The 27,390-nt window shown below is 40.0% G+C and overlaps 1 protein-coding gene across 2 annotated transcripts in view; it reads right to left on the minus strand.

Moving 5' to 3' along the window:
* Positions 1-27,390, minus strand: part of LOC149202209 (uncharacterized) — a 511,066-nt gene that overhangs the window by 100,525 nt on the left and 383,151 nt on the right. For both annotated transcript variants that reach the window (XM_089403126.1, XM_089403125.1), the window contains 2 exons: positions 1,417-1,553; positions 1,241-1,307 (listed from right to left, as the gene is read on the minus strand). In XM_089403126.1, coding sequence (XP_089259252.1) covers positions 1,241-1,307; positions 1,417-1,553 — 204 coding nt within the window. The remainder of the gene's footprint in view (positions 1-1,240; positions 1,308-1,416; positions 1,554-27,390) is intronic.

Below are 27,390 nucleotides of genomic sequence, written 5' to 3' on the forward strand. Positions count from 1 at the left end.
CACACATGTATTGAATTTGTTGTAACACTGATCTTTAACACTTGTAATGCATGTTGCTTTAACCTGTGTTCTACATCTGAACTGATTCATTTGTTGTAATGCATAATTTATTAATGGAAATGTATTGTATATGTTGTTAATGCTGTCCCGTCCGTGTTGACTGCTTTGCCGGACATTAGACAGACCTTTCACATGAACCTTGTTGTAACAACCATTGCACTTGTTCGGACTGTTCCGTGAATGTTGTACGTGTTATCTCAGCTTGTATGTTGTGACTGCTGCATCCGAGTGGACTGCTTCGCCGGAAGCTGTGTATGTCATTTTTGTGTTGTGTGTTCCTAGCCGAGTTGGGACTGATCCCTTTCAACCTGGAACTCACCTTCACCTTCTTCCCCTCACAGTGAAAGAACCATTGACACAAGTACACTTACACTCACCAGGCACGTGAACCTCACTTCTCGAAGACAAAGCGAACTACTCTCCTGTGCTGACAAGCAAGAGTTGAGGCAAATCCTTAAGACAATAGCAACCGGGCCATCATACCAGATGGGACTCCCACACCAAATGGGGTGAGGTCTAATTGGGACTTCATACTAGGGTGATCCTCTGAATGTTGGTGATTCTAGCACCGTCAACACACTACTAATTTGAGTGGTAGCAATGTGCAACTTGAAAGTCTGCTAAATATTAGGAACTACCTAGTGAATAGTGAGTTGAGGGCCTGTTTCTGAATAGGCTATGGTTGGGCCCGTTGTTGACTGGTGATGATTGTTGGAACATACTCATCATATCCTACATCAATTTTTGCTGAAACAGCTGCTGTCGTTGTTGGGTAACAAGGGTTTCGAGCTAGATATATTGTTTTGCATTTGTTTGACCAAGTGTTGGGAAGGATGGAATCTTCAGTGCCTCTGGAGTCAATTAAGGCTTGTTGTAAAACCTTGCAACTCTGACTTGTAAATGAAGTTCATGGTCTTAAATTATCACCTTACAATGATGGATATAACAATTTACCACAGCTTAATAAATATGATGTTAAATCATTGAGATTAGTCCATATGTTGTTCCTCTATGAATTATTGTATCCTTTAGCTCATTGACAGTTAGGCTTTTACTTGCAAGGTGGCTGATTTGTGGAGTTATATTATACATCAGGGGGATTCAGATTTTGTTTAAAATTAGGCATCAAACATCGGACTACAAAATCAAGGATGTTTCAAAATCGAAATAACTCAATTACCTCAGCAGCAGTACCAGGAAGTGAACCAAGCCCAGCTTCTTTCAACTGTGAAAGGAATGCTCGAACACTGAAAACACAAGTGAAATGGTAAACTAAGACTGACAAATTCAATATAGTGATGCTTGAAAATTAACTATAGAATGAGGAATTCATATCAATCCACTGAAACTGAGAACCTGATACCCAGTGTGGTTGCTCCCTGAAAAACCTCCAAGGGTGAAAATGCATGAACATGAATTTGAGGAACAACGCTCTTCACAGCATGCAGAATATCCAGATATGTCTTCCCAGAGTATGCTGGATGGATACCTCCCTGCTTTCAAGTAACTGGATATATCAGTAACACTGTTAACACTAAACCACCAATTCAAAAACTTGTCTTTACAAACCAAGTGGAACTTTCCTTCTTTTCTAAGATGGTGAAGATTAGTATTCCTCTAAAGCATTCATACTTTCCAGATAATAGAGGATGATAATAACAGAAAAAAGAGTGAAATGGGACAAAAGACCGAAGTCTATAAATGTCAGTATTAGAATGCATTAGATGATTCCTTCACATGCCACCCAAAGTTAATCACTCCATGCCTTCTTCAACCTTATACATCCATGCATACAGGAATGACAGTCATGCCCAAATACATGCAATCCAAGAATGCAACATTTAAATTACTAACATCGACAATATTAATACATCTAGATTAGACAAAAATTTTCTGCTCTTTTTTATAATTGTTGGCATGAACAAACAAACAACAAAAGGCGTTTTTTCACATTATTCCAATCCATACATCCAATATCCACAGCTGCAGTGTGATCAAGCGCGTATACAGAATATTTGGAAGCTAGGTTTTCTAATGCAGCTGTCGGAACAAATGTATTACTGGATTAATAAAAGCCCATAGATAAGAGCATTACATGAAAAAACAAGATGAGAAAACGTGCAACCCAGTTGTGTGAAAGAAAAAATACTTTACAGGGATCCTAGTCATTGCAATTTACAGTCAATGTGGAGTTAAATGGTGTCCATACATCTAAGTTGTAAGGAAAATCATACAAGAATATTGACAGAGAATGCAGACCAGAATACATTAAAAGAGAGTTATATGCTTGACTCATTCAATAAGGTGTGGATGTCGTTACATACAAGGAAAGCAACGTGCTGTAGCAAAATCCCATCCAACCACTTTATTAATTAAAATTTAATTTAACCTGTAGCTTAACATTAATTTCTATATGTCACTTAAGTCCCTTAATTATTGAGCTCAAGTACAATATCATATAACTATTATTGTCTGATAATTTTAACACACTCTCTTGGTCATATGTAAAACAAATGTTTGTCCCAGAAAACATACATGTTTGGACCAAAGATATCAAATATGTCTGCAGCACAGCTCTCAAATGCCCTCCAAAACACAAGTTTTGCAGTTGTCATAAAATGAGCCAAAATGTTGCTTGCACAACACATCTCTGGCATGGTTGACACAGCACAAAGTATCTCCCCAACCATTTTATCAATCATTGGTTCTGTTGACCACTGGAGTGGAACTTGAAGATATTTTGAAGTCTCCATGCCCAAGGGTGTATCAGAAGCTTTAGTGTACCATCATAGTTCATCATGTCATCAGAATTTTTCAACTCTACTTCTTCTTTTTATCTTTCTCTATTGTACTCAAATTCCATAGATCCTGTGGGGACAATGTAAAAGTGATACTAGTATTAGGAGTCGAGTCATGTAACAGGCCTTGGTAGCCTGCGACCTTGTCATCAAGTGAGTATTACTCTGGGAGGTTTTCTTCACTTGGTTAATTATCATATCCTTTGAAAGACTTAATAATTAATTGAATTTTTTCCTCCAAGCATACCCTAAAGCCAAAGTACAGTTGGATGGTGAGTCCTAGTGTCTAGAGTCATTGTATATTATCGTAATAGATTACACAATTTTTTTGTGGAATTTGATTAAGTCTAGGGGTCAATTTTTTAATTTCCCGCAGGGCAGATATTTGAATAAGTTCTGAAAATAAATTGTAATAAGTGATGTCTAGAGAAGTTGTATGGAGTATGTGTGTTCAAAATTACACTTCTCGCCCTTAACTTTCTACTATGACACACTTGGAGGGGTAAAAAATAAGTTCTAGACTCTCAAAACCCATTTTTCCTAAGTTTTGTGGAAAATGTGGCAAGCAATAAATTGGCTCAACAAGTAAATAAATGGGGAAAATAAATAGCTCCATGTGACAAAATAACATGGAAATGACTTGAAAATTTCTCAAGTGAAAAAAGTGAGTCAAATGACAAGTTGGAGGATGATTTGGCACCTTGCATCATAAATACATGGCCCATTCAAGGAAATCAAATTTCTTGACATAAATGCAACAACTTTTCACTAGGAAATTCGAATTTGTGGAGTTAATGCACATTTGGGAGGATTTGGGAGAATATTTGGTAGAGATGTTTATGGTAAATTGTCCCCACATTGGTTCCCACCCATATACACTTGTCATTTCACCATGTCATTTGATTTTGCTTGAGGGATTCTTGATGCCACTAGGGAAATTCGAATTTGCATAAAGGTGCTTTGGTATTGTCACCGTTTGCCTTGGGATTGGCTCTCAAACTTCTATATAATAAAATCTTTGTGCTCTCACTTATGTATCTTTTTGCAATGAGCTATCATGCTTGGGGAAGCTCTGCTTCTATGTACACTTGTTCTTCATATGAATAAAAAGACTTTGGGGTTCATTCATGACTGTTATTCCATTGAAGCATGTGCTTGGTTTTTTGATGGTATGATCTTCTCTACCTGTGCTTTAATATGTTTCATTTCTCATATGCTTTCATAGAATTGTAGATTATACCTATTTTGCATTTACAATTGGTTTATGAATATGCTCTAGGTGTAGACAATCTATAGTCATTTTCATACAAATTTCTAGAGTTATCTTATCATTGTTTATTGATTAATCCATATAAGCTAATGTGTGTTGGAAGTTTTGTAAAGGACCATTTTTGGATCAACTAGCAAGCGTGAGGGGAAGTCTTCAAGAGACCAACCCACTCTTGGCATTGTTTTCAAGGAGCTCTCATCGTTATTTATATCTCATAAGTCTAATATTTTGAAGTGTTTGTTTTGCAGGGTCCTCCTTTTAACATAGTTTATGCATAAGTTTAAAATCTCAAAAAATTTATTATCTTTTGATCTTGTGCTTTCATTTCATTATCTAGCTATTTAAGAGCTTTTCACAAGCTAGTCAAGTGATGGGATCCTTTCCCATCATTTGATTTAGTTTTTTGTACATTATTTTGTAGTATACTCACTTATTTGCATGCTCTCTTTCTGCACACTATCCATGTCTTAGTTTTGCAGCCCTAACATCTTTCTTGTAGTTTGCCTCAAGCATTCAAGCTTCTTTTCAAGGAGGTCGTGGGAATTTGGAGGACCTATCAAGGAGGCTAGGCCATGTGCCTTTCTAGGAGCTTACTCTCTCAAGTTGTAGAATCATTTCATCTCTTCAGGCTCCCATAGTTTGAAGGGAATTTTGTGTTATTGCAAGACCTTATATTGTATCTTTCCATTATTACGTGGGAATCCCTCTAGGAGGTTCTAACCTCATTGTAACACCATAATAATAATAACCTCATTGTAAAATTTCTGTTTTTGTTGTGGGAGCGTGGGTTTTACCCATGGCATCACATTTCTCCATTTAGGGAGAAAGACTTATGGGTGGTTTGATTGGTTAACATTTCCATTTTTTTCATTTTCACATAATATGCATGCTCTAATTGGAAAGTAACACAAATCACATTTCCTTTCTTAAAGTTTGCTACAAGCTTGCACCATTTATCTTTGTTGCTACAAGCTACAAGTTCACATTCTATTTCAAAGTAATTTACTCTCATGCAAACAACTCTCTTATTTCTAGCAAACTTTGATATATTTAGCTTTGAACTTGTTTAATAATCACTTATGCCTCGTTGTTATGCTACATTTTTCTATCTTGAACATTGAAGCATTGTGTATTGGGAAAGTTTACTTTCCAAAGAAATTGTTTACTTTTATGTCAAACTGTAACATGTATCACACATTATTCCAAAACATAACAATACAAAAAAAATAAAAAATATTATACCTTCATGGCTTAGGTGAAAGGTAAAACATGATTGATTTAAACATTGGGGTTCAGACTTTGTATAATTATACCTCCTATCGTTTTCTTTAAAATTTCAGATGATTAATGCGTCCACAATTGTATATGCTATATGGTAAAGTTATAATCACATTGTTTATTGGGTTAAATCACCACCGCCTTAACCCACAGTAGATGGAGGCCTGGAAACTTCGAGAGAAGGATATGCCACACAACTGTTATGCAATTTCAAGGACAGATGGGTGCATCCCAACCATGGTTTCTTTGACTGCTGATTGGACGGTTTTGGTGCTTCTCCACTCCGTTAGAGTAACCAACCTTGGACTCAACGCCTCCTAGATGTCTCATTTGCCCGCTGAGGCTCTATGCACCGTGCTTTCCAAATCTATGGCGGCACTCCGTTTTTGGTGGGAAGAGGGTCCTTATCTTCTGTGTTTGGCTTATTACTGGTGATCCTTGCACCTCCATCGAACCATGGTTGCAACTTGCACTGTGTCGTCTTCGACGTTCGTCGGGGTTTGAAGGTGGCTTGCCGGTGGCTATCCCTCACAGGTAAACTAATTTTTCACCTGCACAAGTTATCACACATAATTTTCCCGGTTGTGATTAAGGTTATGACCGTGTTGCAAATCTGTTATAGGTTGTGCTACCTCGTGGGCAGGGAGTTTTCACTGCAACTCTATTTCAAAGAGCCGGCCCCATACAACAGGTAATTGGTAATTTCTTTCCTCCTAACTCATTATGGTTGACAAACTCGACTCTCCCCGTTTTCTTACTTCCCCCACTTCTTTTCAGGTTGCATCTACCGGCTTCAGGAGTCGAGCAACTGTTTACATTGATATCCTTGATTTTTCCAGGTGATTTCTCTTATTTTGCCTGTCACTTCTGGTGGTTAGGGTTTTTAGATGAGGGTTTTCTCATTTTGCAAAGATAACCAGAAATCAGTATTGTTTAAGTGATTCTCGCTTGAGAATCCCATCGGGTTTATGAATTCTTTCTGGGTTTGACCGATTAAGTTTAACATATTGGTTTTGCCATTTCTGAGTTTTCATTTGCAATGAGTATACATATATAGTTCATGGAGAAACGCCTCCTCATTGTATTACTTTTCTTGTATTAAAGGAATATGCTATGCAGATTGGAACGGTGGTTTGCATGCGCTGCAATGTTATTTAAGGTTCACCAGTTTGACAGACAATTCTGGAAGTTGTTACTCTTAGAAACTTTGCATGCGCTTTGGAAAAGAATAATGTGCCTTTCTTCTATGTTTGCATAATTTTACCGACACACATAATCATTTCAGAGGTAGTTTACAACTTTCACTTTCTGCATAGTTATTAAGTTAGGAATAAATCTTTGTGTTCAACATTGTCGTTCTTACTTTAGTTTTCGTTTTATGCCACTGAACCACTGCTACATTTTGGTTTTCCAGCAGTTTCAAACACCCAAGAAGGGTTTCTTTGGGGACTGGACAGGGTTGCTTGTATCTAAGGTGACCTAGTCCTAACCCTGTGACCTGTAAATAGGTTGTTAAACCCCTTCTGGCTAATCCTTCTAAATCACCCAGTTTCGTTAATGACTCACATTCTTAAGGATATATAAATGATTTAACAAACATATATATATTTATTTATATATATACATATATAGACTCTAAGTCTTAATGGCTAGTTTGTATAACAACCCAAACCCTCTTCCCAAATTTCACATTCTCTTGTTTTAAAAAAGAAATGTTAATCTCATCTATGACATTCACTGCCAATCACACACAAACCCCTTTATTAACTAAAAGAAACAATATTGGGTTTTCAGTTTCCATTTCATGTTTTATTCCTACCAGTACAATTGGTTCTTTTTCAATTTCCCTTTTTCGGGTCTAATTTAGCAAATACAAAACTAGGTTTCCAATTTTCCATTATAGGTCTATAATGTTGATTTGGGGTAGCATCGGATGTGCGCTAGTCATGAAAATTGGTGGAGAGACTACAGCACATGAGGTCTCCAAGACTTAGAAATGGTTTGGGCAGATTCTACCTGGTTAAGAAGATATTAAAATAATTAATATTTTTAGTGGAGTTCCTAAGTCTAAACTTAGGAAAAATAAAATATTAATGGGTATTAATATAAAACCGGGTTAGAATGTTCTAAAGGACATGGATCAAGCCAAATCTAATCTTAGTCGTTGATTAGAGATGTAATCTCGACCGTTGAAGGACCAACACGAAAAGCATAAGAGGAGGCTTGAGGGTCAGTTGGAGAACACACCAGAGTGATCAGTCATTCGATTTTCTAGAGCGGGGTTTGCTAAGAGAAATCGAATTAGTGATCGGAGTTGCAGCGAGGGGCAGTGAGTACGAGGCAGAGAGGTAGAGATAATGCCAAGAGACCTGTTAGCGCTTGAGATTTCACCCTAGGCTGAAAAGGTAAATCATCAAGGCTACATCAAACCATTTCACCTCGTAGCTAGCCCTACGAGGTATGAGAAGGCTCTCTCGGGTCAGATTTGATAGATCTTTCAATATGTTTAGGCTGACCAATTAAAAATAAAGATTTTAGGCTAGTAAATTGATAGGGGGTTTGATTTGATGATTTGTGGGGGTTTTGGTGGCAATTGGTGGAAGTGCAATTCAAGGTGCGGGGATTGAGCACAGTTTTCACAGGGGGATCTAAGGGGCAAGGTAGGAATGAGTGCTGATGTCTTAATCTGAGATGGATGATCAGAGATGATAGAGGAGAAGCTAAAGAGGGCAAACACACAATTCGAATCCTCTCTAGACAGTAGAAAACATTAAAATTGAACAAACTAAAAAGCTGAGCATGTCAAAACATGAGTTCAAACTTTACCACTTCATCTGTCCAATTTAGAAGCATAAGAGAGATGTGAAACACATAAACAAACTTACAAGAACATGTAGAGAACACACCATCAACAATCAGATCCACAAGAATCCTCAAAGATGTCTGTAAAACCCTGGCTTTCCTTGCCTTCAATTGTAGAAATAGATGCACAATATACAATAAAGCTTCCTTACACAAGAGTCCAACCATGAAAATGAGAAGGAGAGAGCATAATATAGACCATCTAGACCATCTAACTCCTTTCCCCACCTCTAGGGGTCGAGCTCAGCTTCCTAGGAGCAGTTTGAACTAATTCTAAACTAAGAACTAGAAAATAGGCAGCCCAACAACTTGCCTCTATTACTTAGCTAACTCATCCATGCATTAATTTTTCACTTTTTACATCATGGAAGCTTCTAGAAGGGTAAAGAAAGATAAAATCTACCAAAGTGCCATGAAAATATTACATTTATCCATCATCTACAAGTAAAAATAGTCAACCATAGTCAAAACAGTGTTTTTTGACCAAAAATGTGAATTCTGGCAAATCTGGAAGTTCTGGTCGCGCCCCTGGAAGTTCTGGTCGCGCCCCTTTACAGCTGTTTTTGAGTGGGTTCCACTGGTCCAAATCAGGTGCAAGATGGCTCATTGGAAAGCTTGGCCTGTCTACTTTCCATCCCAAGTGGAATTTCTGAATTTGGTGTTGATTTGACCCCTCAAAAACCATTTCTCCCAAGGTCACTTTCTGCAACTCAAAAAGTGGGCAGAAAGTCATTTTTTTGATGTATTTTGAGCTTTTGGAGGCTCAAAACTCAAAATCAGGCTTCTCCCAAGTATTGGTAATTTTTCTTTTTGAATGCCCTTTCCAAAAATGCCAAGTTTGCAAAATTCCGAGCAGCCCTTCAAAATGGTCTCACCCGGGGTGAGACCAAACCGTGGGCAAAACCTGTAATTGCACAAAAAATTCACAAATGACAAAATTTTCTCCAAATTTCTTGAAATTTGGGCTGGGAGTCCCCAATCAAGTACCATGCTCAGTCAAAGAGGCTTTGGCCAAAATTTGGAGTGGATCGGGCGTTTTCCTTCGTTTTTGTGCTTTGGCCAACCGTCCTTGGAGCACCTTCGTTCTCGCCGGTATTTTTGACATTTCTCTCAAACCATGACACCTGTGTAAAAAGTGAAAGAGGTTTTTCTTCCTTGGCATGTTGTGGACAAAAACCTCTCTCAGTTTTGCAAAATTTATCTTTGATTTCTCAGAAACAGCGTTTGAGTGAAACTTGTCCCGATGTGTGAAACAAGGGATTTTGTCGAAATGGAGCGAAATGAAGGGGATAGGGGGCTTCTAAATTCTTGGGGAAATTTTTGGGAGTGGGGAAGGATGTTAGGAAACAGGGGAAAGTGGAATCTCAGTGATTGAGTGAGGGGAAGGGGTCGAAAAGGGCAAAACACAGGCCAAACCTAGAAAATTGCCAGATTGTAGCTAGAAACTAGGGTTTGTGCAAAAATGAGGAATTTGGCGGATCTAAGGGATGGGAAGTGTTTGATAAGGTACTTTAAGGATAGGGGAAGGTGTATGAACATCAGGAAACAAGTTTTGCCGGTGATTTGACCATCCAAGAGAAATTGCCTTCAAAACCCTAGGAGAGGGAAATGACCTTGCCTGGGTGGCAACTGAAGCATGGACAAGGTGTGAAATGACTCATTAGACACTGAGATGATAATGAAAACCCTATGAATGATGATAGACTCAGCTGAATAATGACATGGACCACCATTTGGACAACTTTGAAAACAGTGAGAGCAAACCCTAGACCTAATGCCTAGTGACCAAATTTTGGCTTGAAGACTCACTGAAATGACAAAATTTGACCTTGACACTTCAAAATCACTTTGTAAGAGCACATTTGATCACTGTAGGAAGGCTGGAAAGACTGACACTAACATTGGCTCCAATGGGGATGGTAGCTCCTTGGAGGTGCCAAGAACCTCAGATCTCTTGGGAGAGCAGACCAGTGCCTTATTCATTGGGCAATGGAGTCAATTTATTCACATGTGACCAATTCAAAAACAACTTTATTTGACTTAGACAATTGACAGAAACTTAACTGATGCTTGACTCAAACCGACTCGATGGCAAACTGAAATAACTTGAAAAACTTACTCAACAGACCAAACACAAATGACTCATGACTTGACTTAAAACAAAACTTACAAAGCTTATGAAGGGCAGCAGTCCATCAAGATCTGGAATCATGATGACAACCACCTGCATACTAATGATATATGTACAATCAAGTATAATGAGCTTTCCAATGTAACCAATCCAGCAGATGGCTACATACCAAATTTCTGCTCTCACGTATCTCGAGCAGGCGGAACGATGAACCTGTAGGCAACTCAAAATAACCACTGAAACCAAAGCTTATGATAATGAACCAGGTAAAATTTATCTTCTCTAGTGCTTGCAGAAGAATGCCAAAGGGATCTTGATAATCCTGAAGCACTATCTCGTTTGGAGATCCAGCTGCAAAAATATAAGTAGTTGCTTCATCCTGATCTGAAAGAACAGTGGGTTGCTGATTGATAGGAAGGCACAGAGAGGTGTAAACTTCTGCCATATGAGTGTTGACTGTATATTCTTTGACCGTATTGTCTCTCTCAACTTCATGCTCTAGGTCATTCTTAAACAAAAAACACTCTTCAAGATAATCAAACATGACAGCCTTATCTTTTTGCTGATCTACAAAACTGAGTACAAGACAGTCATCATTTGCAAAAGAGGAAGAAGTTTCACCAACACTTTCCTGACTATGTGTGCACTGCAAATCTGTTGCTGTAGCATGACCTTTCAAAAGCTGATCTATCTCCTCTTCAGACAAAGGAGACAATGGCTTTTGTTTCCCTTTGCTCAAACAAGTCTTGTCTTCTTGAAATAACATTTCAAAACATGAAAAATCTGAATGACAGTCCTGATCTTCTGAAACTTGGAAACATTGTTGATCATCTTCATATGACATGGCAATCAAACTATCCAAAGTATGATTGAAATAAGAGTTTTCACTTACTTGAACAAAGATCTCATCTTGTTTTTCATGAGCTGGTTGAATTACCTCCTCACAAAGGCTTTGGTCAATAGCTTTGTCTTCTTTATTCCGGATGACCTCAACAACAAAACTTTCCGGATTCAACACAAGGTATGCTTGGTTATCACAATCTGAATCCAGAACTGAAGTAGCTGTCCCACATTCTCCAATATGCATGTTGTCCTCTTCCGTGAGCAGATCTGAAACAAGCTCTTCTCTTTCATCATTTTCAGCCATATGGCCATTTTCAACCTGCTGATCTTGACAAGTATCTAAGATTTCTGTGTGCTGCTGAAACGGATTTTCATACAAGGCTTCCATGATCTCTTCATCCATGAAATTATCATCTTCATAAAACTTTTCAAGGCTTTCAATAAAATTATGTGCATGCTTGCAACAGTCTTGAACTAAATTTAATGATGGATAAGAGTCCTTATATCGCTCAATGAACATAACATGAAAATCCTTTAAACAATAAATACAAGCAGGCGGCAAACTTTCATACCATGATTGGGCTTCACCTTCCAAAGTGGCCAAGAATATCTTCATCAAGCAATCTTCAGGAAAATCGATCTTGAATTTGCGAATATGCATGTGAAATCTGACCAGATGTAGAGCAGCGTCCTTCCGACCATCATCTTTAAATGTAGGCAAATTCCTTGACCAATCTACCTTCGGAATTTTATTCGGAAAACCTGGAATGTGATCTCGGCTCAATGGAGCATATCTTCTTGCAATCTGATCCATCTTGAAAATCTCAAAGCCACTGATCTATCTGCAGTGAAGTCACCATGAAACATCGATCTCTGGAGTTTTCAGTGAAGGAGTCGCCAGTGAATGATTTCAGCCTTTCAAGTGTCTGATCGTTGTTCACCATCAACAATCAGATCTGAACTTGATACATGTACTGGGGTAAAGTGTCAATGAAGCGCTATGTTCACAAATTCCACGGAGATAGACTGAAGCAGCGTTTATCTACTTGCGCTGATGTAAAACAAGAGCGTTTTCGAAGGCTTCTGGCGTAACTTCAGGCTCCGTCTAAGACTTATGAAATAACACGACAATGAGCAAACGATTAATATGTTTTCCCCAGTATGGTCGCCACTATGTTAGCGCTTGAGATTTCACCCTAGGCTGAAAAGGTAAATCATCAAGGCTACATCAAACCATTTCACCTCGTAGCTAGCCCTACGAGGTATGAGAAGGCTCTCTCGGGTCAGATTTGATAGATCTTTCAATATGTTTAGGCTGACCAATTAAAAATAAAGATTTTAGGCTAGTAAATTGATAGGGGGTTTGATTTGATGATTTGTGGGGGTTTTGGTGGCAATTGGTGGAAGTGCAATTCAAGGTGCGGGGATTGAGCACAGTTTTCACAGGGGGATCTAAGGGGCAAGGTAGGAATGAGTGCTGATGTCTTAATCTGAGATGGATGATCAGAGATGATAGAGGAGAAGCTAAAGAGGGCAAACACACAATTCGAATCCTCTCTAGACAGTAGAAAACATTAAAATTGAACAAACTAAAAAGCTGAGCATGTCAAAACATGAGTTCAAACTTTACCACTTCATCTGTCCAATTTAGAAGCATAAGAGAGATGTGAAACACATAAACAAACTTACAAGAACATGTAGAGAACACACCATCAACAATCAGATCCACAAGAATCCTCAAAGATGTCTGTAAAACCCTGGCTTTCCTTGCCTTCAATTGTAGAAATAGATGCACAATATACAATAAAGCTTCCTTACACAAGAGTCCAACCATGAAAATGAGAAGGAGAGAGCATAATATAGACCATCTAGACCATCTAACTCCTTTCCCCACCTCTAGGGGTCGAGCTCAGCTTCCTAGGAGTAGTTTGAACTAATTCTAAACTAAGAACTAGAAAATAGGCAGCCCAACAACTTGCCTCTATTACTTAGCTAACTCATCCATGCATTAATTTTTCACTTTTTACATCATGGAAGCTTCTAGAAGGGTAAAGAAAGATAAAATCTACCAAAGTGCCATGAAAATATTACATTTATCCATCATCTACAAGTAAAAATAGTCAACCATAGTCAAAACAGTGTTTTTTGACCAAAAATGTGAATTCTGGCAAATCTGGAAGTTCTGGTCGCGCCCCTGGAAGTTCTGGTCGCGCCCCTTTACAGCTGTTTTTGAGTGGGTTCCACTGGTCCAAATCAGGTGCAAGATGGCTCATTGGAAAGCTTGGCCTGTCTACTTTCCATCCCAAGTGGAATTTCTGAATTTGGTGTTGATTTGACCCCTCAAAAACCATTTCTCCCAAGGTCACTTTCTGCAACTCAAAAAGTGGGCAGAAAGTCATTTTTTTGATGTATTTTGAGCTTTTGGAGGCTCAAAACTCAAAATCAGGCTTCTCCCAAGTATTGGTAATTTTTCTTTTTGAATGCCCTTTCCAAAAATGCCAAGTTTGCAAAATTCCGAGCAGCTCTTCAAAATGGTCTCACCCGGGGTGAGACCAAACCGTGGGCAAAACCTGTAATTGCACAAAAAATTCACAAATGACAAAATTTTCTCCAAATTTCTTGAAATTTGGGCTGGGAGTCCCCAATCAAGTACCATGCTCAGTCAAAGAGGCTTTGGCCAAAATTTGGAGTGGATCGGGCGTTTTCCTTCGTTTTTGTGCTTTGGCCAACCGTCCTTGGAGCACCTTCGTTCTCGCCGTATTTTTGACATTTCTCTCAAACCATGACACCTGTGTAAAAAGTGAAAGAGGTTTTTCTTCCTTGGCATGTTGTGGACAAAAACCTCTCTCAGTTTTGCAAAATTCATCTTTGATTTCTCAGAAACAGCTTTTGAGTGAAACTTGTCCCGATGTGTGAAACAAGGGATTTTGTCGAAATGGAGCGAAATGAAGGGGATAGGGGGCTTCTAAATTCTTGGGGAAATTTTTGGGAGTGGGGAAGGATGTTAGGAAACAGGGGAAAGTGGAATCTCAGTGATTGAGTGAGGGGAAGGGGTCGAAAAGGGCAAAACACAGGCCAAACCTAGAAAATTGCCAGATTGTAGCTAGAAACTAGGGTTTGTGCAAAAATGAGGAATTTGGCGGATCTAAGGGATGGGAAGTGTTTGATAAGGTACTTTAAGGATAGGGGAAGGTGTATGAACATTAGGAAACAAGTTTTGCCGGTGATTTGACCATCCAAGAGAAATTGCCTTCAAAACCCTAGGAGAGGGAAATGACCTTGCCTGGGTGGCAACTGAAGCATGGACAAGGTGTGAAATGACTCATTAGACACTGAGATGATAATGAAAACCCTATGAATGATGATAGACTCAACTGAATAATGACATGGACCACCATTTGGACAACTTTGAAAACAGTGAGAGCAAACCCTAGACCTAATGCCTAGTGACCAAATTTTGGCTTGAAGACTCACTGAAATGACAAAATTTGACCTTGACACTTCAAAATCACTTTGTAAGAGCACATTTGATCACTGTAGGAAGGCTGGAAAGACTGACACTAACAAGACCAACGCAGAAGCAGAGAGAGGCAAACGCTGAGCTAGAGGGAGCCACACAGAGGCAGAAGGGATTGCGCAGAGGCCAAAAGGGCCTGCGTCATCCACAGAGAGGCTGCAGGAGTGACACAGAGGGACGTAGAGGCTATGCAGAGCCTCAGAGGGCTGACACAATGAGTTTCGGGTTGACGCTGAGCTTCAGATTGTGCTGGAGAGGGTTTCGTGGAGCAGACTTTCTGAATATCTGCTTCCGAATAGAGAGGTATTACTGCCAGATTATTTTCTCTATAGGGTGAGCTAGTTTGGAACCTATTTGTACTAAAAAAGACTGCATAATAAAATAACCCTCAGAATTGTTGCACCCGTTTTCCCAAGTTGGGTTTTTCCGGGGATGAGTTGTCCAAAAATAATGGTGTCACTTGTGTGTTTCTCTATTTCTTTCAGCGGTTGATCTGTAGATGGTTGAGACTGTTTTGTGTTTACTTCAGTATTTATATGGTTAAATAACTTGTTCGTAATTAACAAGTAGGCGAAATAAACCAGATAATACAGAGAAAATTTCTAACGGGTTAGACTTAGAAATTTCAACATGGTATCAGAATGTTACAGATCGCAAGAGAGCTGAAGGCACCAGCTGAATCAGAGCATTTGCAGCAGAAACAGTTGTCTCGAGTGACAAAAGTTGTTCCTAGCAGAAAGCGACAGAGAAGGGTTGACGCAGAGGATTGCGTCACCAGTTCGAGCTTGAGGGAGGTCAACACAGAGGCTGAGGAAGGCAGAAAAGGCTCACAAAGAGCCACACAGAGACCAGGATGGTTGACGCAGTTGGCTAGTGGAGCATTTCAGCCAGTGTCGGGATTGCGCAGAGCTTAGAGGATCAGTCCTTCAGTTGCAGGGGCTTAGGAAGCTATGGGTAGTTTGCAGGGAGTGAAGCTGGTGGGGTGCTATTGCTGACGAGACAGAACAATACCTAATGGGGCAAAACCAAGGTAGAGGGAGTCGCTACGTAGGCAGATTTCTAGCCAAGAAATCTAGATCAATGTTGCAAGTGCACATGAGATCGAAGAGGTGCGACTTGATGGTTGGCAGACGGATTTCCAGGAGGGAAATCGAGACTCAGAGGGAGTCTAGCAAAGAACTTCCAGACGGCAAGTAGAGACTAAGGGAGTCGAAAAGAGAACTTCCAAAGGGAAGTAGAGACTCGAAGGAGTCGAAAGGAAGAGCAGAGAGATGGCCATGAATGGATTGAGGGATCAGGACAGGCTGGACGGGGCGTCCAACTTTGTCGTCTAGAAGGCCAGGATCCTGTCCATTCTAGATAGATATTGCATCAAAGCCTTCACCTTGAGAATAATGGCTATCCCAGTTGACCCAGTTGACAATGAAAAGTACAAGGAAGCAATGGCCAAGGCGAAATGCATAATCCTTGATGGGGTCAAGGATCATGTGGTCCAACATATTGTCAAGAAGGAGACAACAAAGGAAATGTGGGACACCTTGAAGACATTGTACCAGCGTACTTTCGTGCAGAGGAAGATGTTATTAGAGAATCAACTGCGGTCATACCAGATGTAGAAGGGGGAGCAGATAGATCACTTCCTCGATAGATTGAAGGAGATCCGAGACCAACTGACTTCCATGGGGGCCACGCTGGATCAGGAGTTGATGGTGAGGACGACCCTAAACACAGTCTCTAAGGAGTGGGAGACATTTGTCTAGAGTATTCTGGGCAGTGCAAATCTTCCAAATTGGAAAGAATTGTGGGCAGCTCTTCGCCAAGAAGAGATCAGACGGTTGTTCAAGATGGGAAGTAGCAGCAATGGAGTCCGGGTCAAGAAGGAGGAGGAAGAGGATGTAGCTCTGGCATCTGCGGGGAAGCAGGAGAAGAGGAAGAAAAAGGACCTATCTAACGTTAAGTGTTTCAACTGTGGGGAACTAGGGCATTATGCGAACCAGTGTCTGAGGAAGAAGAATAAGGGAGAGGCATTTGACTCCAAGGCAGCGCCAGCGAAGCCAGAAAAGGATGTAGTGGAGGATGACGATTGTGCCATGAGTGCTCACGTACCTCTAGAGAAGAGGTGGGGAGACATCAAGCTGTAGTCAACAGGACTACAAGTGATGAGGGGCAGGATCCTTGAGGTACCCAAACTCTTGGATCATACCTGGCTACGGGGGCCCCAAAGTGAGATTTGTAGGATGGCAGATGTCGGTAGAAGCAGATGCGGATGAACCACAGAGAGTGCTACAGTGCAGTAGTCCCAGGGAGCGCAGAGAGGGTTGCAACAATGCGATAGGCATAGAGGAGGTTGCAACAATGCAAGATGGCACAGAGAGGTTTACAACGGTGCGAGAGGCACAGAGTTGTTGCAACAGTGCAGAGGCAGTAGAGGGAGCACAGGATAGCAACAGAGAGAGCTTCAACATCGGGAGTGTTTCTAGCTTGACAAGGATGTCAGTGGTTGGGTGGATCAGTTACTTACTTCTCAGTAACTGAGTTGCAGTGCAGTAGCAGTAGCACAATGCAACATGATGAGAGAGAATTGCAGTGCAGATACAGTGTTGGGAGAAAGGACCAGCAGTGTCACAGATGCAGAGGGAGCTGCCGTATGTATGTAGCAGTTGCAGTGGCAAAGCCATGGGCAGTAGTACAGGATGCAGCAGTGCAGAGGATGTTGGGCAGGGAGGCCTAGCATTAGCACAAGTATTGGTGCCGTATAATCAGGGTGATGCTCAGTGTAGAGTATTACTAGAGCACAGTCCTCGCTTAGAGGAAGTGTTGATTTGGGGTAGCATCGGATGTGCTCTAGTCATGAAAATTGGTGGAGAGGCTAAAGCACATGAGATCTCCAAGACCCAGAAATGGGTTGGCCAAATTCTACCTAGTTAAGGAGAAAATTAAAATAATTAATATTTTTAATGGAGTACCTAAGTCTAAACTTAGGAAAAAATAAAATATTAATGTGTATTAATACAAAACTGGGTTAGAAAGTTCTAAAGGACATGGATCAAGCCAAATCTAATCTTAGCCGTTGATTAGAGATGTAATCTCGGCCGTTGAAGGACCAACAGGAAAAGTATAAGAGGAGGCTTGAGGGTCAGTGGGAGAACACACTAGAGTGATCAGTGATTCGATTTTCTAAAGCGGGGTTTGCTAAGAGAAATCGAATCAGTGATCAGAGTTGCAGCGAGGGGCAGCGCCTACGAGGCAGAGAGGCAGAGATAGTGCTGAGAAACCAGCGCAGAAGCAGAGAGAGGCAAACACTGAGCCAGAGGGAGCCACGCAAAGGCAAAAGGGACTACGCAGAGGCCAGAAGGGCTTGCATCATCCACGCAGAGGCTGCAGGAGTGACGTAGAGGGTCGTATAGGTTGCGCAAATCCTCAGAGGGTTGACGCAGTGAGTTTCGGGGTGACGCAAAGGCCAGGAGAGTTGACGCTGAGCTTCAGATTGTGCTGGAGAGGGTTTCGTGGAGTAGACTTTTCGAATATCTGCTTCCGAATAGAGAGATATTACTGTCGGATTATTTTCTCTGTCGGGTGAGGCAGTTTGGCACCCAGTTGTACTCAAACAGGCTGCATAATAAAATAACCTTTAGAATTGTTGCATCGGTTTTCCCAAGTTGGGTTTTTCCGGGGACGAGTTGTCCAAAAATAACGGTGTCACTTGTGTGTTTGTCTATTTCTTTTAGTTGTTGATCTGTAGATGGTTGAGACTGTATTGTGTTTATTTCAGTATTTATATGGTTAATAACTTGTTCGTAATTAATAAGTAGGTGAAATAAACCAAAGAATACAGATTTTCTAACGGGTTAGACTTAGAAATTTCAACATATAACATACTTATACCCAGGTTGCCCTTAATTGGAATTAACTACTTCAATTTTTCCTTTTAACAGAACGTAAAATCAGAACAACTGCAATCTATTCTGTAAACAATACACTATAATAATCCATCCATGCAGAAAATTTACAAATTCTAGTCATGTACTTATTTGTTATATGCTAACTCCACAATTTCAATAGGTTGACCTTCTCCACCCAACCATAAGAAGGGCAATGACATCCTCTTCTACCCTCGAGCTTCCACTCCAGACATCAGGCAACAGACCTCAGGACTACAGTCTACTCTTCCAGCCTTTGATTCCTTCTCGTAACGAGGTTATCCACTGGAGCAAGTCTAGCTCTAGATATTCCTTGATTACTCGACTTCTGCTTTTCTCCCAAAAATCCAAAACTGAAACCCTTTCTTCCCACTAATATCACCTTTTCTACAGGAAAGAAAGGTGTAACTTTTTTTTTAACTGTTCCTAACTGCCTGGAGGTTGGAATTCCTTTCGGGTCTCCCCTCTTGAATTCTGAATTTCCATAAAATAAAAACAATGTTATTATCATTAAATGTCCATCTATAATTTCATTGGACATTTGAGAGTCCTATTTACCAACCAAAATAAATAAAATAGTCTGACTGCTATCCGGGAGGTGTTGCACAAACTAATTATCTTACATTTTCTAAAGTTAAAGTTTCCTTTTGCAAAGCTATTGTGGGCATCAGTCTTATTTCATTCACTTCAAGCATTGCAATCTACATTGAGAATTTTACATGCATCAAGCATCACTAAAATCGACCTCCAACTTAAGTTGGTTGTATAGACTTTAGGGACTCTCCATCCCTATTGACTCTTCATTGTGAGATCTAAATTTTTGGGCGAGGGTGAAGTCTGGGGATAGGATTTCAATTGAAACTTTGCTTTTGAATGCAACTAATAAAATAAACCAAGAGCACATCTACATCACATCTTTACTTTACTTGCAAATGCAATTTTCCTACTTATGCTATCTTGGATTTACTTGAGTCTTGTTTATATCACTTTATTTCAAGAGGCATTTATTATGCAAGTATTGTGAATTCTTTTACTTTTGCAACATTTAACTTTTTTGTACTTGGAAATTATTTCATTGGTGCAACTCTATTTCAAAGTTATTTCATATATTTGTTGCTTTGATGATCATTTAAGCTCATGAGTAATTGATGTCATTATCTTGTCATTTGGACATTTATTTCCAAGCACTTTTGCCTTTATAGTTGCAATCGATGTTTACATGCTTATCTTGGTCTAATATTTGATTTTGCAGGATTGTCTATCATTGTATCTTGATTTCATTTTTGAGCAAGATATTGTTATTTACTTGAAGGCAATGGTTTGTGCTTTGAATTTATCATTGAAATTGGCTTATTTATTCATATGCTTGCTTAATTCTTGGAAACAAGTTATTTTTGACAGATAATCCAAATTAACCTTTCTCTTAGAGACTCATATCATATAACTTTTTATTAGGGACCATCCCCCTTAGCTAACTTAGGAGATATCTTAAACGGAGAGAGTTGGGAATAGGTGACAACCCCATCTCTTAGTTCTTGCCACCAACCACACCTTGTACGGTTAAGGGCTTTTCACACTAACTGTTAGGTGTGCATGAAAGGCGACAAACATAACAAGTTGTTCAACTGAAAGAGTGTCAATATTGGTTGAACTTTTCAGCCCATATACCACAAATGTAGAAGTTGATTTTGACTTCAAGAATATGCCCTCTTCCATACTTAGGTTTGAGGACATGTCCATCAGCATGGTTTGAGGACTTAGTTGCAGCTTGGACACCACACCTTTGGACCATTGGAGCATTTGCAGATGAGTCGTCCACCTTTTTGGAGTCACACGTACCACAAATGCCACTTGGAAAATTGCTAGCTTGGTTGTTTCACTTCTTGGACATGATGTGCTTGTTTTTATGGGGGTAGTTGAGTCTCACTATTTGCTTCAGTAGGCTACATGTTCCACTCTCACATGCTTGAGGTCGATTTGATGGAGGAACATGCCACGTGTGTGAGGAGTCCCTTATCTACATGATTTCCTCTTGGATATGCTTTATTAGATCCATAATTTTTATTGTATTGTTGAATATATCTCTTTAATTAGTTAAAGAGATAATAGTTCTTTATGGATTTTGTGGCTAGATCTAGGAGTTTTATTATTATTCTACTAAGGAGGTTAGCAGGTTCACTAAGGTCCTAGTAAGCCTACTAGATGGGCACCCACAATGCAAGGAACCATTGTCACCATGGCCCAAGCCCCCATTGTTTAGACACAACAACCAACTAAATGGTCAAGGGAGGAGTCCCAAATACAATCTTAACTAATCCGAAAAAAAAGTAGCACCTTATATGGGGTCAATTGGAGGTGGAGGTGTTAAACTTCCGAAAAACTGTCTAGTTGTTTATGATATAACTATGTAGCGGAAAACTAAACAATGTATAATAGACACCAAATCATTGAAGGTATATTGTGTAACAAATTTTTTTTGGTGCACATAATTTACCTGAACCAAATATGCAATTAGATCTATCCTTGGACCATTGGTTAAGGACTTATGGATCAGAATAGCTTTTGTCTTGTAAAATCAGACTGTAAGCTCTGTGTAAAACATAGGGACAACAACTTGTAAAGCCCAACTGAGGCGCTCTCTTGGACAAATTACCCAAGCATTCCAAATCTAAATATAAGTTTTAAATATAGCTGGAAATTAAATGAAATTCACATTAAACAAGTAAAATAAACAATATTTGGCAGAATAGAATTGTGTGGAAAAAGTCGCGATTAAATCGGCAAAGTCTGATTTTTTGGACTAGCCGATTTAATCGACCGACTTTCTACTGATTTTTTCCTTGTTGAAAAAGTCGGGATTAAATCAGAATTCGATCCAAAAAGTTATGTAGCCCACCCAGGCCGCGGATAAGTGAGGGAAAAGGCAAAAAAAACACTCATTTTTCACTCTTCTGGCTGCCATTTGTCCCTGTGGACAGTAGAGGTGTTTGCCATTGCCCAAGAAAAGGAGATTTGCTAGTTTTGTGGTGTGGATTTGAATATTTGTCCACTGCTGAACGTGAGAAATTCAAGGTGTCGATTTTCTGCTGCCGGGTATGTATTTTAATTTCTCTCTTAGTCTTTGTTACACAAATGGTTTCTTAAATCTTTCTATTAATTTTTTTTACTAGTTTATTTTTACTTACAAATTTGAATAAAAAATTATTTAGAATCTAAATTGAATCAAAACTTCAACTTTCAAGAATCAAATGACAAAAATCCAAACGCTTGTTTAGTGAATCTGAGTGTGTTCAAGTGAGTGAGAAGAGGCATTTAAAATTTAAAATCAACAATTACATTTGTGTTTGCTTCTTATGTGATGGGCAATTTTTAATCTTTTTCAATTTTTTTTGTGCCCAGGTTCAAATTCAAGTTCAAAGTTTCAAACAAAATGCCAAGGCTTTTGGACCCTATGTGGGAATATGGTGAACCTGATACTATACTCGAATTTGGGGGGGTCAATAGAATGTATTTGACTTGCAAGTTGTGTGGCAAGCATATGTCAGGGGGTGTCAACAGATTAGAATTTCATTTGGGGCAAATTCCAGGGCAAAATATAGAACTTTGCCCAAATCCATCTCCAGAAATCGTCCGACAAGCTATTAAATCATTGATGGATAAAGAGGAGGGCAAAGACACCAAGGCAGCACTAAAAAGCCAACTTGTACGGGCCTCCAGAGTGGGGGGAAGTGAGAGTGGTTCCTAAGCATCACCTTCCACACCCACATGTCCCAACCCCTCAACTTTCTCATATTTTTTTGTTCCTAGAACCACCCCTGGTGCACAACCTGTCATCAAATTGGCACTTAAAAAAAGGAAAAGGTAGAAGCTGACAGGTTGGTTAGTAAGTTTCTTCTATGAGTGATGTTCCTTTCAACATTGCTAAGACAAACCCATTCTACCAACCTATGTTTGATGTCACTGTTGTCGTTGGCCCCTACCTTTACAGTGTTGAGAGGACCTCTTCTTCAAGATGAAAGGACTGATTGCACTTCTAGATTGGAGGAGTTTAGGGCATCATGGGAACACGTTGGATGCACAGTCATGTCAAATGGTTGGACTAACTAGAAGAGTAGGACCCTTCTTAACTTCTTGGTTAGTTGTCCCAAGGGGACAATATTTATAAAATCTGTTGATGTATCTGCACACATTAAAGATGCACGTTTATTATGTGAGTTGTTGGACATCTTCATTCAGGAAGTAGGCCAAAAATGTTGTCCAAGTCATAACGGACAACGTTGTAGCTGGCAGGTTGCTTATGGAGAGGTATCCTAACTTGTTTTCGACACCTTGTTCTGCTCATTGTATTCACTTGATGTTGGAGGATATAGGTAAGATTCCTCTTGTGAGGGATATTGTTGAATCATCTAGGAGCATAACAAAATTTATATATAATTATGCATTTGTGCTTACCTTGATGAGAAGATTCACCAACAATAAAGAGTTGGTGCGTCCTGCCATTCCACGATTTGCCACTACTTTCATATCTCTTTAGTCTCTGTTGAATTCTATGTGGGATGTAAAGAGCATGTTTCTTTCACAAGATTGGCGTGTTTTATCTATTAGCCACAAACGAGAGGGAGAAGGCATATGCAAACTAGTTTCTTATGATTAGAGCTTTTGGGCAAGAGTAGAGGAGGTGTGTGACATTTCAGAACCTTTGGTAAGGATTCTTCGGTTGGTTGATGGATACAAGCTCGCAATGGGCTACTTCTATGAGGCCATGGATAGGGCCAAAGAAGCCATTCGTGCTTATTATGAAGACAAGGGAGACAAAGGGTTAGAGAAACCATAGGTCATATGGAGAGTGATTAATGAGTGATGGAACAATTCCCTCCATCGCCCCATTCATGTTGCAGGTATCTACCTCAACCCTGCATTTTCTTACTCCTGTGGTTTCAGATTTAATGCCTTGGTGATGGATGGATTCTTCACTTGTGTTGAGAGGACGGTGGCATATGGGCAAGAACGTGAAGATATTTCTAAAGAAATGGAGATACATAGGATGGCAAGTGGCACATTTGGTATAGCACGACCAAAATGCCAAGTAAACTTTAGTTTGTTTCAACTTTCAAATTTCATAATTCATTGTCTCTTCATAATTTGCTTAAGTTTATAATTACAATGTTTTAACTTTTTTTTTTATGTTTCTCATTTTTCTTTTAACTTGTAGATGCTTGGTGGACAAGCTATGGTGGCAGAATACCCAATCTCCAAAAGCTTGCCATTTGAGTGCTTGGCCAAACATGCAGTTCCTCTTGGTGTGAGTGCAACTGGAGTGTATTTGACAAAATACACAACAAAAAGCACAATAGGTAAAAAAAAATCAAATTAAATTTTTGAATTCATTTTATTATTTTTAATATTTAAATTTTCTAAGTACTAATTTACAATCTATGACCATAATACAGATTCGAGTCCCACCGCCTCAATGATATGATCTACGTCTACTACAATCTTTGATTGTGGGTGAGACAACTTCAAAAAACTCCTGATGTGGAAGCCATATCATTGGACAATATTGATACCACTGTTGCATGGAGGGTCGAGACTGAGAGGCCAACCATGGACTCAATCCTTGATTGGTTAGATGTGGATCCAGAGGCACTAGTGGCATAGGAGGTAGAAATTGCAAGGGAGGGAGAGCCAAAGGTGGAAGAGGAGGAGGTGCAGGGTTAGGAGGCAATGCATGAGGAGGATGAGGAGCAGGAGGTGACACCATCTAGGATGGGAAGCAACAAAAGACAGAGGCCACCTCTTTTATTAGCTTCTAGAGGAGGTCTAAGTTCATTTGTAGCCCCAGGGGCAAGGTCTTCTTCCTCTAGAGGAAAAGGCAAAGCCATTCTCTATTCTCATAAAAAGGATAGAAGATCTTAGTGACTGATTACTTTATGAGATGTAGATCTCATAATATACATTTATTATATTTTTTGTTGATATTTTGACTCTTGAGAGTTAAGATTCAGGACTTGATTCACTATTTTGATATGTGATGTAGCACTAGACTTCATATACATATAATATATTAGCTTTCTTTTCATGTTTATGTGGAAATGTGTTTATTTTGATGTTGTGGATACTTTAGATGCTAAAAAAATAAAAATTAAATGAAAATTTTTGTATTACATTAATTTTGCCGACTTTTTCAAAAACCTCCCAACTTTAACAACTTTTCCAATTTCTGGACTCTTGCCGATTTAATCCCAACTTCGAATTTTTCCACATTGCAATAGAGTTACTACAAAGATCTCTTGAATATGACTTGTAAAGTGCTGGAAATCTCTGGTTTTGTGGTAGATTTACACAGATATAACCAGAAAAACACGCTTAGAGCTGCAAAATATCGGCTAAATACAAGTGGGAAATATACAATATACATGTATCTATCAGGCCCTAGCACTAGATCTATCAATAAACTCGAAATTTTCAAAGAGTTTTAACTTGCTAATAAGATAAATCAATTAAAATCAGCAAGTAAATAAGTCCTAAACTAATGCAGACAGGTAAAAGTTTTGAACTTTTTAAAAGAATAGAGTGGTTTTTGGAATAACACCTTGTTCTGAACTTACCTAACCTTTGTCGGAGTGTGAAATCAGCACCTTATTAAGTTGACCTTGTTGATAAATCAAAGCAGTGGGATTGGTCTCTAGGAGAAGTTGTTGCTACTATTGACTTAATAACCCCAAAAATGTTCTAACCCAGCTAGGAGCAGCCCCTTGGGTGGGGCATCTCCAGCCTTCAGAATGAGTGTGTGATGAATATGAACTCTTGCATGATTTGAAACTCCCCTTGGTAATGGCCCAGTCACTTGGAGTGATCCACATGCAAAATAAGAAAGCCAGGGGGGATTTCCCCCTAGTTCACCCTCTCTGCGTGACTAAGTAGCCCCTTGGTGGCTCAACTTGTTAACTTTGTGCAGTTTTACTTGCATAGAGAAGGTTACTAGATTATATCGAAGATAATACATTTGGTCAAGCAAAAGGATACAAATGAAAGCCACCCCACACAATGAACATAAAAATAAAATATGGACAAGGCTTTGCGAAAGATGAGCTCTTTTTAATACAATGATGGCATTAATCTCGTATGACAACACCAACCATTATAAGAGGGGTGGCTATCCTTTTATAAGACATTGTTAACAACTAGATAATGGATAGTTGGACTCCTCTTCCAAAGTAATATTTTACTAGTCATCCACAAGTTGGAGCCTTAGTAATTGTTTTGTAAAATATTACATTACAATTTTCATTTGCCCATTAAGGGGTCTACTTGACTCAAATTCCCCAATTTAGTCCACAATCCCCTTTGTTGATGGCACGGTATGGTCAACAATGAAGAATAGTAGCAATACTAGCTCAACATTCCATTATTTGGTCTTGGACGAATTCCACTTGGTCCATGAGAACCACGGTTTGGTGGGAGGAAATTAACCTGGTCCTTTGGAGTAATAATTCATTTTCTAAGCCCCGGATGCGGGTGGCGGGACGGCAACGTTGGGCATGCCACATGCTATGCATGGGCTGCCCCGTGTAGACAATACGGCTTCCATATGAAGGCCGTCAACCGGCACTTGAACCCCCAGCTGCGATTAATGGAATTAATGGTGCGGGCGGTAGGTTTATGGATCTGTACAGGGCACTTAATGCGCGCCTGTTTCGAGAGCATGAGGCAGAGCATAACAAGAGCGATGGAGGGCGTAAGGAATGTATGTCTGGAGAATTTGGGAAAAGAAGGAATTGCAGAGAGCCGAGGCGGTGGCAGCTCCGTCGGGTTTCTTGTGGTTACTATCACTGCCATAGCCTCTCTGGTTACTGGTCTTGTAGTCGGTGGCACTTGGCTCAATTGCTGGGTGAGAACCGGAATTGGTCCACCTTGCCACCAAGGAACGGGTCTCAGAGAGGAAATTGGGTACCAGAGAAAGATTTGGGAAGTAATAGGTTCAGTCTTCGACTCCAAGCTCACCTGCACACACACAAGAGCAGAGTCAGTTTCACCATGGTTAAACTCCGTCAGCGACAGCCGTGTAGGAGAGGTCCAGCTAGAGGCTCTTCCTCGCGAGCTCCAGCAGTGGATGAGCATCACCACTGTTGTTGCTGCTATTGCCACCGAAGAGCCAAAGCTACTCCACTTCCCATCAGCCAGTTTTTGGAGGTTGGAAGTGCTAATGAGGACAACTCAGAGCCTCCCTCCTTTGGCTCAGTGGTTTTCACATTGCCAAGTGCTGAGAGCAACCCAGGGCTCAGTGCCCACATCTCAGTTATGTTCACAAGAACTCTGGAAGAAAATGGGGAAACTGCCCCTCAAAACTCGCAGAAGAAGCAAGCGGAGGGCAAAGGCAAAGAAATTGTCCAAGGAGTACAGGAAGCAGGGGAACAAAGCTCCGCTTTGGAGCCACCAGCGTCTGAGGCTGGACAGCACGAATCGTTTCCTCCTATGGGACCAGCTCCTCCGGATATTGATGAAGAAACATGGCGAAAGATGTGGGAGGGTAGACCAGAGGGAGAGGGCTGGGCGTATATCGTGGAGGACAACAGCCTTGCCGACGAAGCTGATGCCTTCTTCGCGTCCCTTCCTTCTTCCTCAACACATCGTAAGGATTAAAATTGACACGGGTAATTCTCTCTGGCGCTTTCGTTTTGATGGCTGGCAGTGGATGCCTACATATTCGC

This window comes from Pinus tabuliformis, chromosome 2_1 (genome assembly GCF_031772625.1).
Source record: "Pinus tabuliformis cultivar Carrire ecotype Pingquan chromosome 2_1, CPIR1, whole genome shotgun sequence".
Lineage (NCBI taxonomy): Eukaryota > Viridiplantae > Streptophyta > Pinopsida > Pinales > Pinaceae > Pinus > Pinus tabuliformis.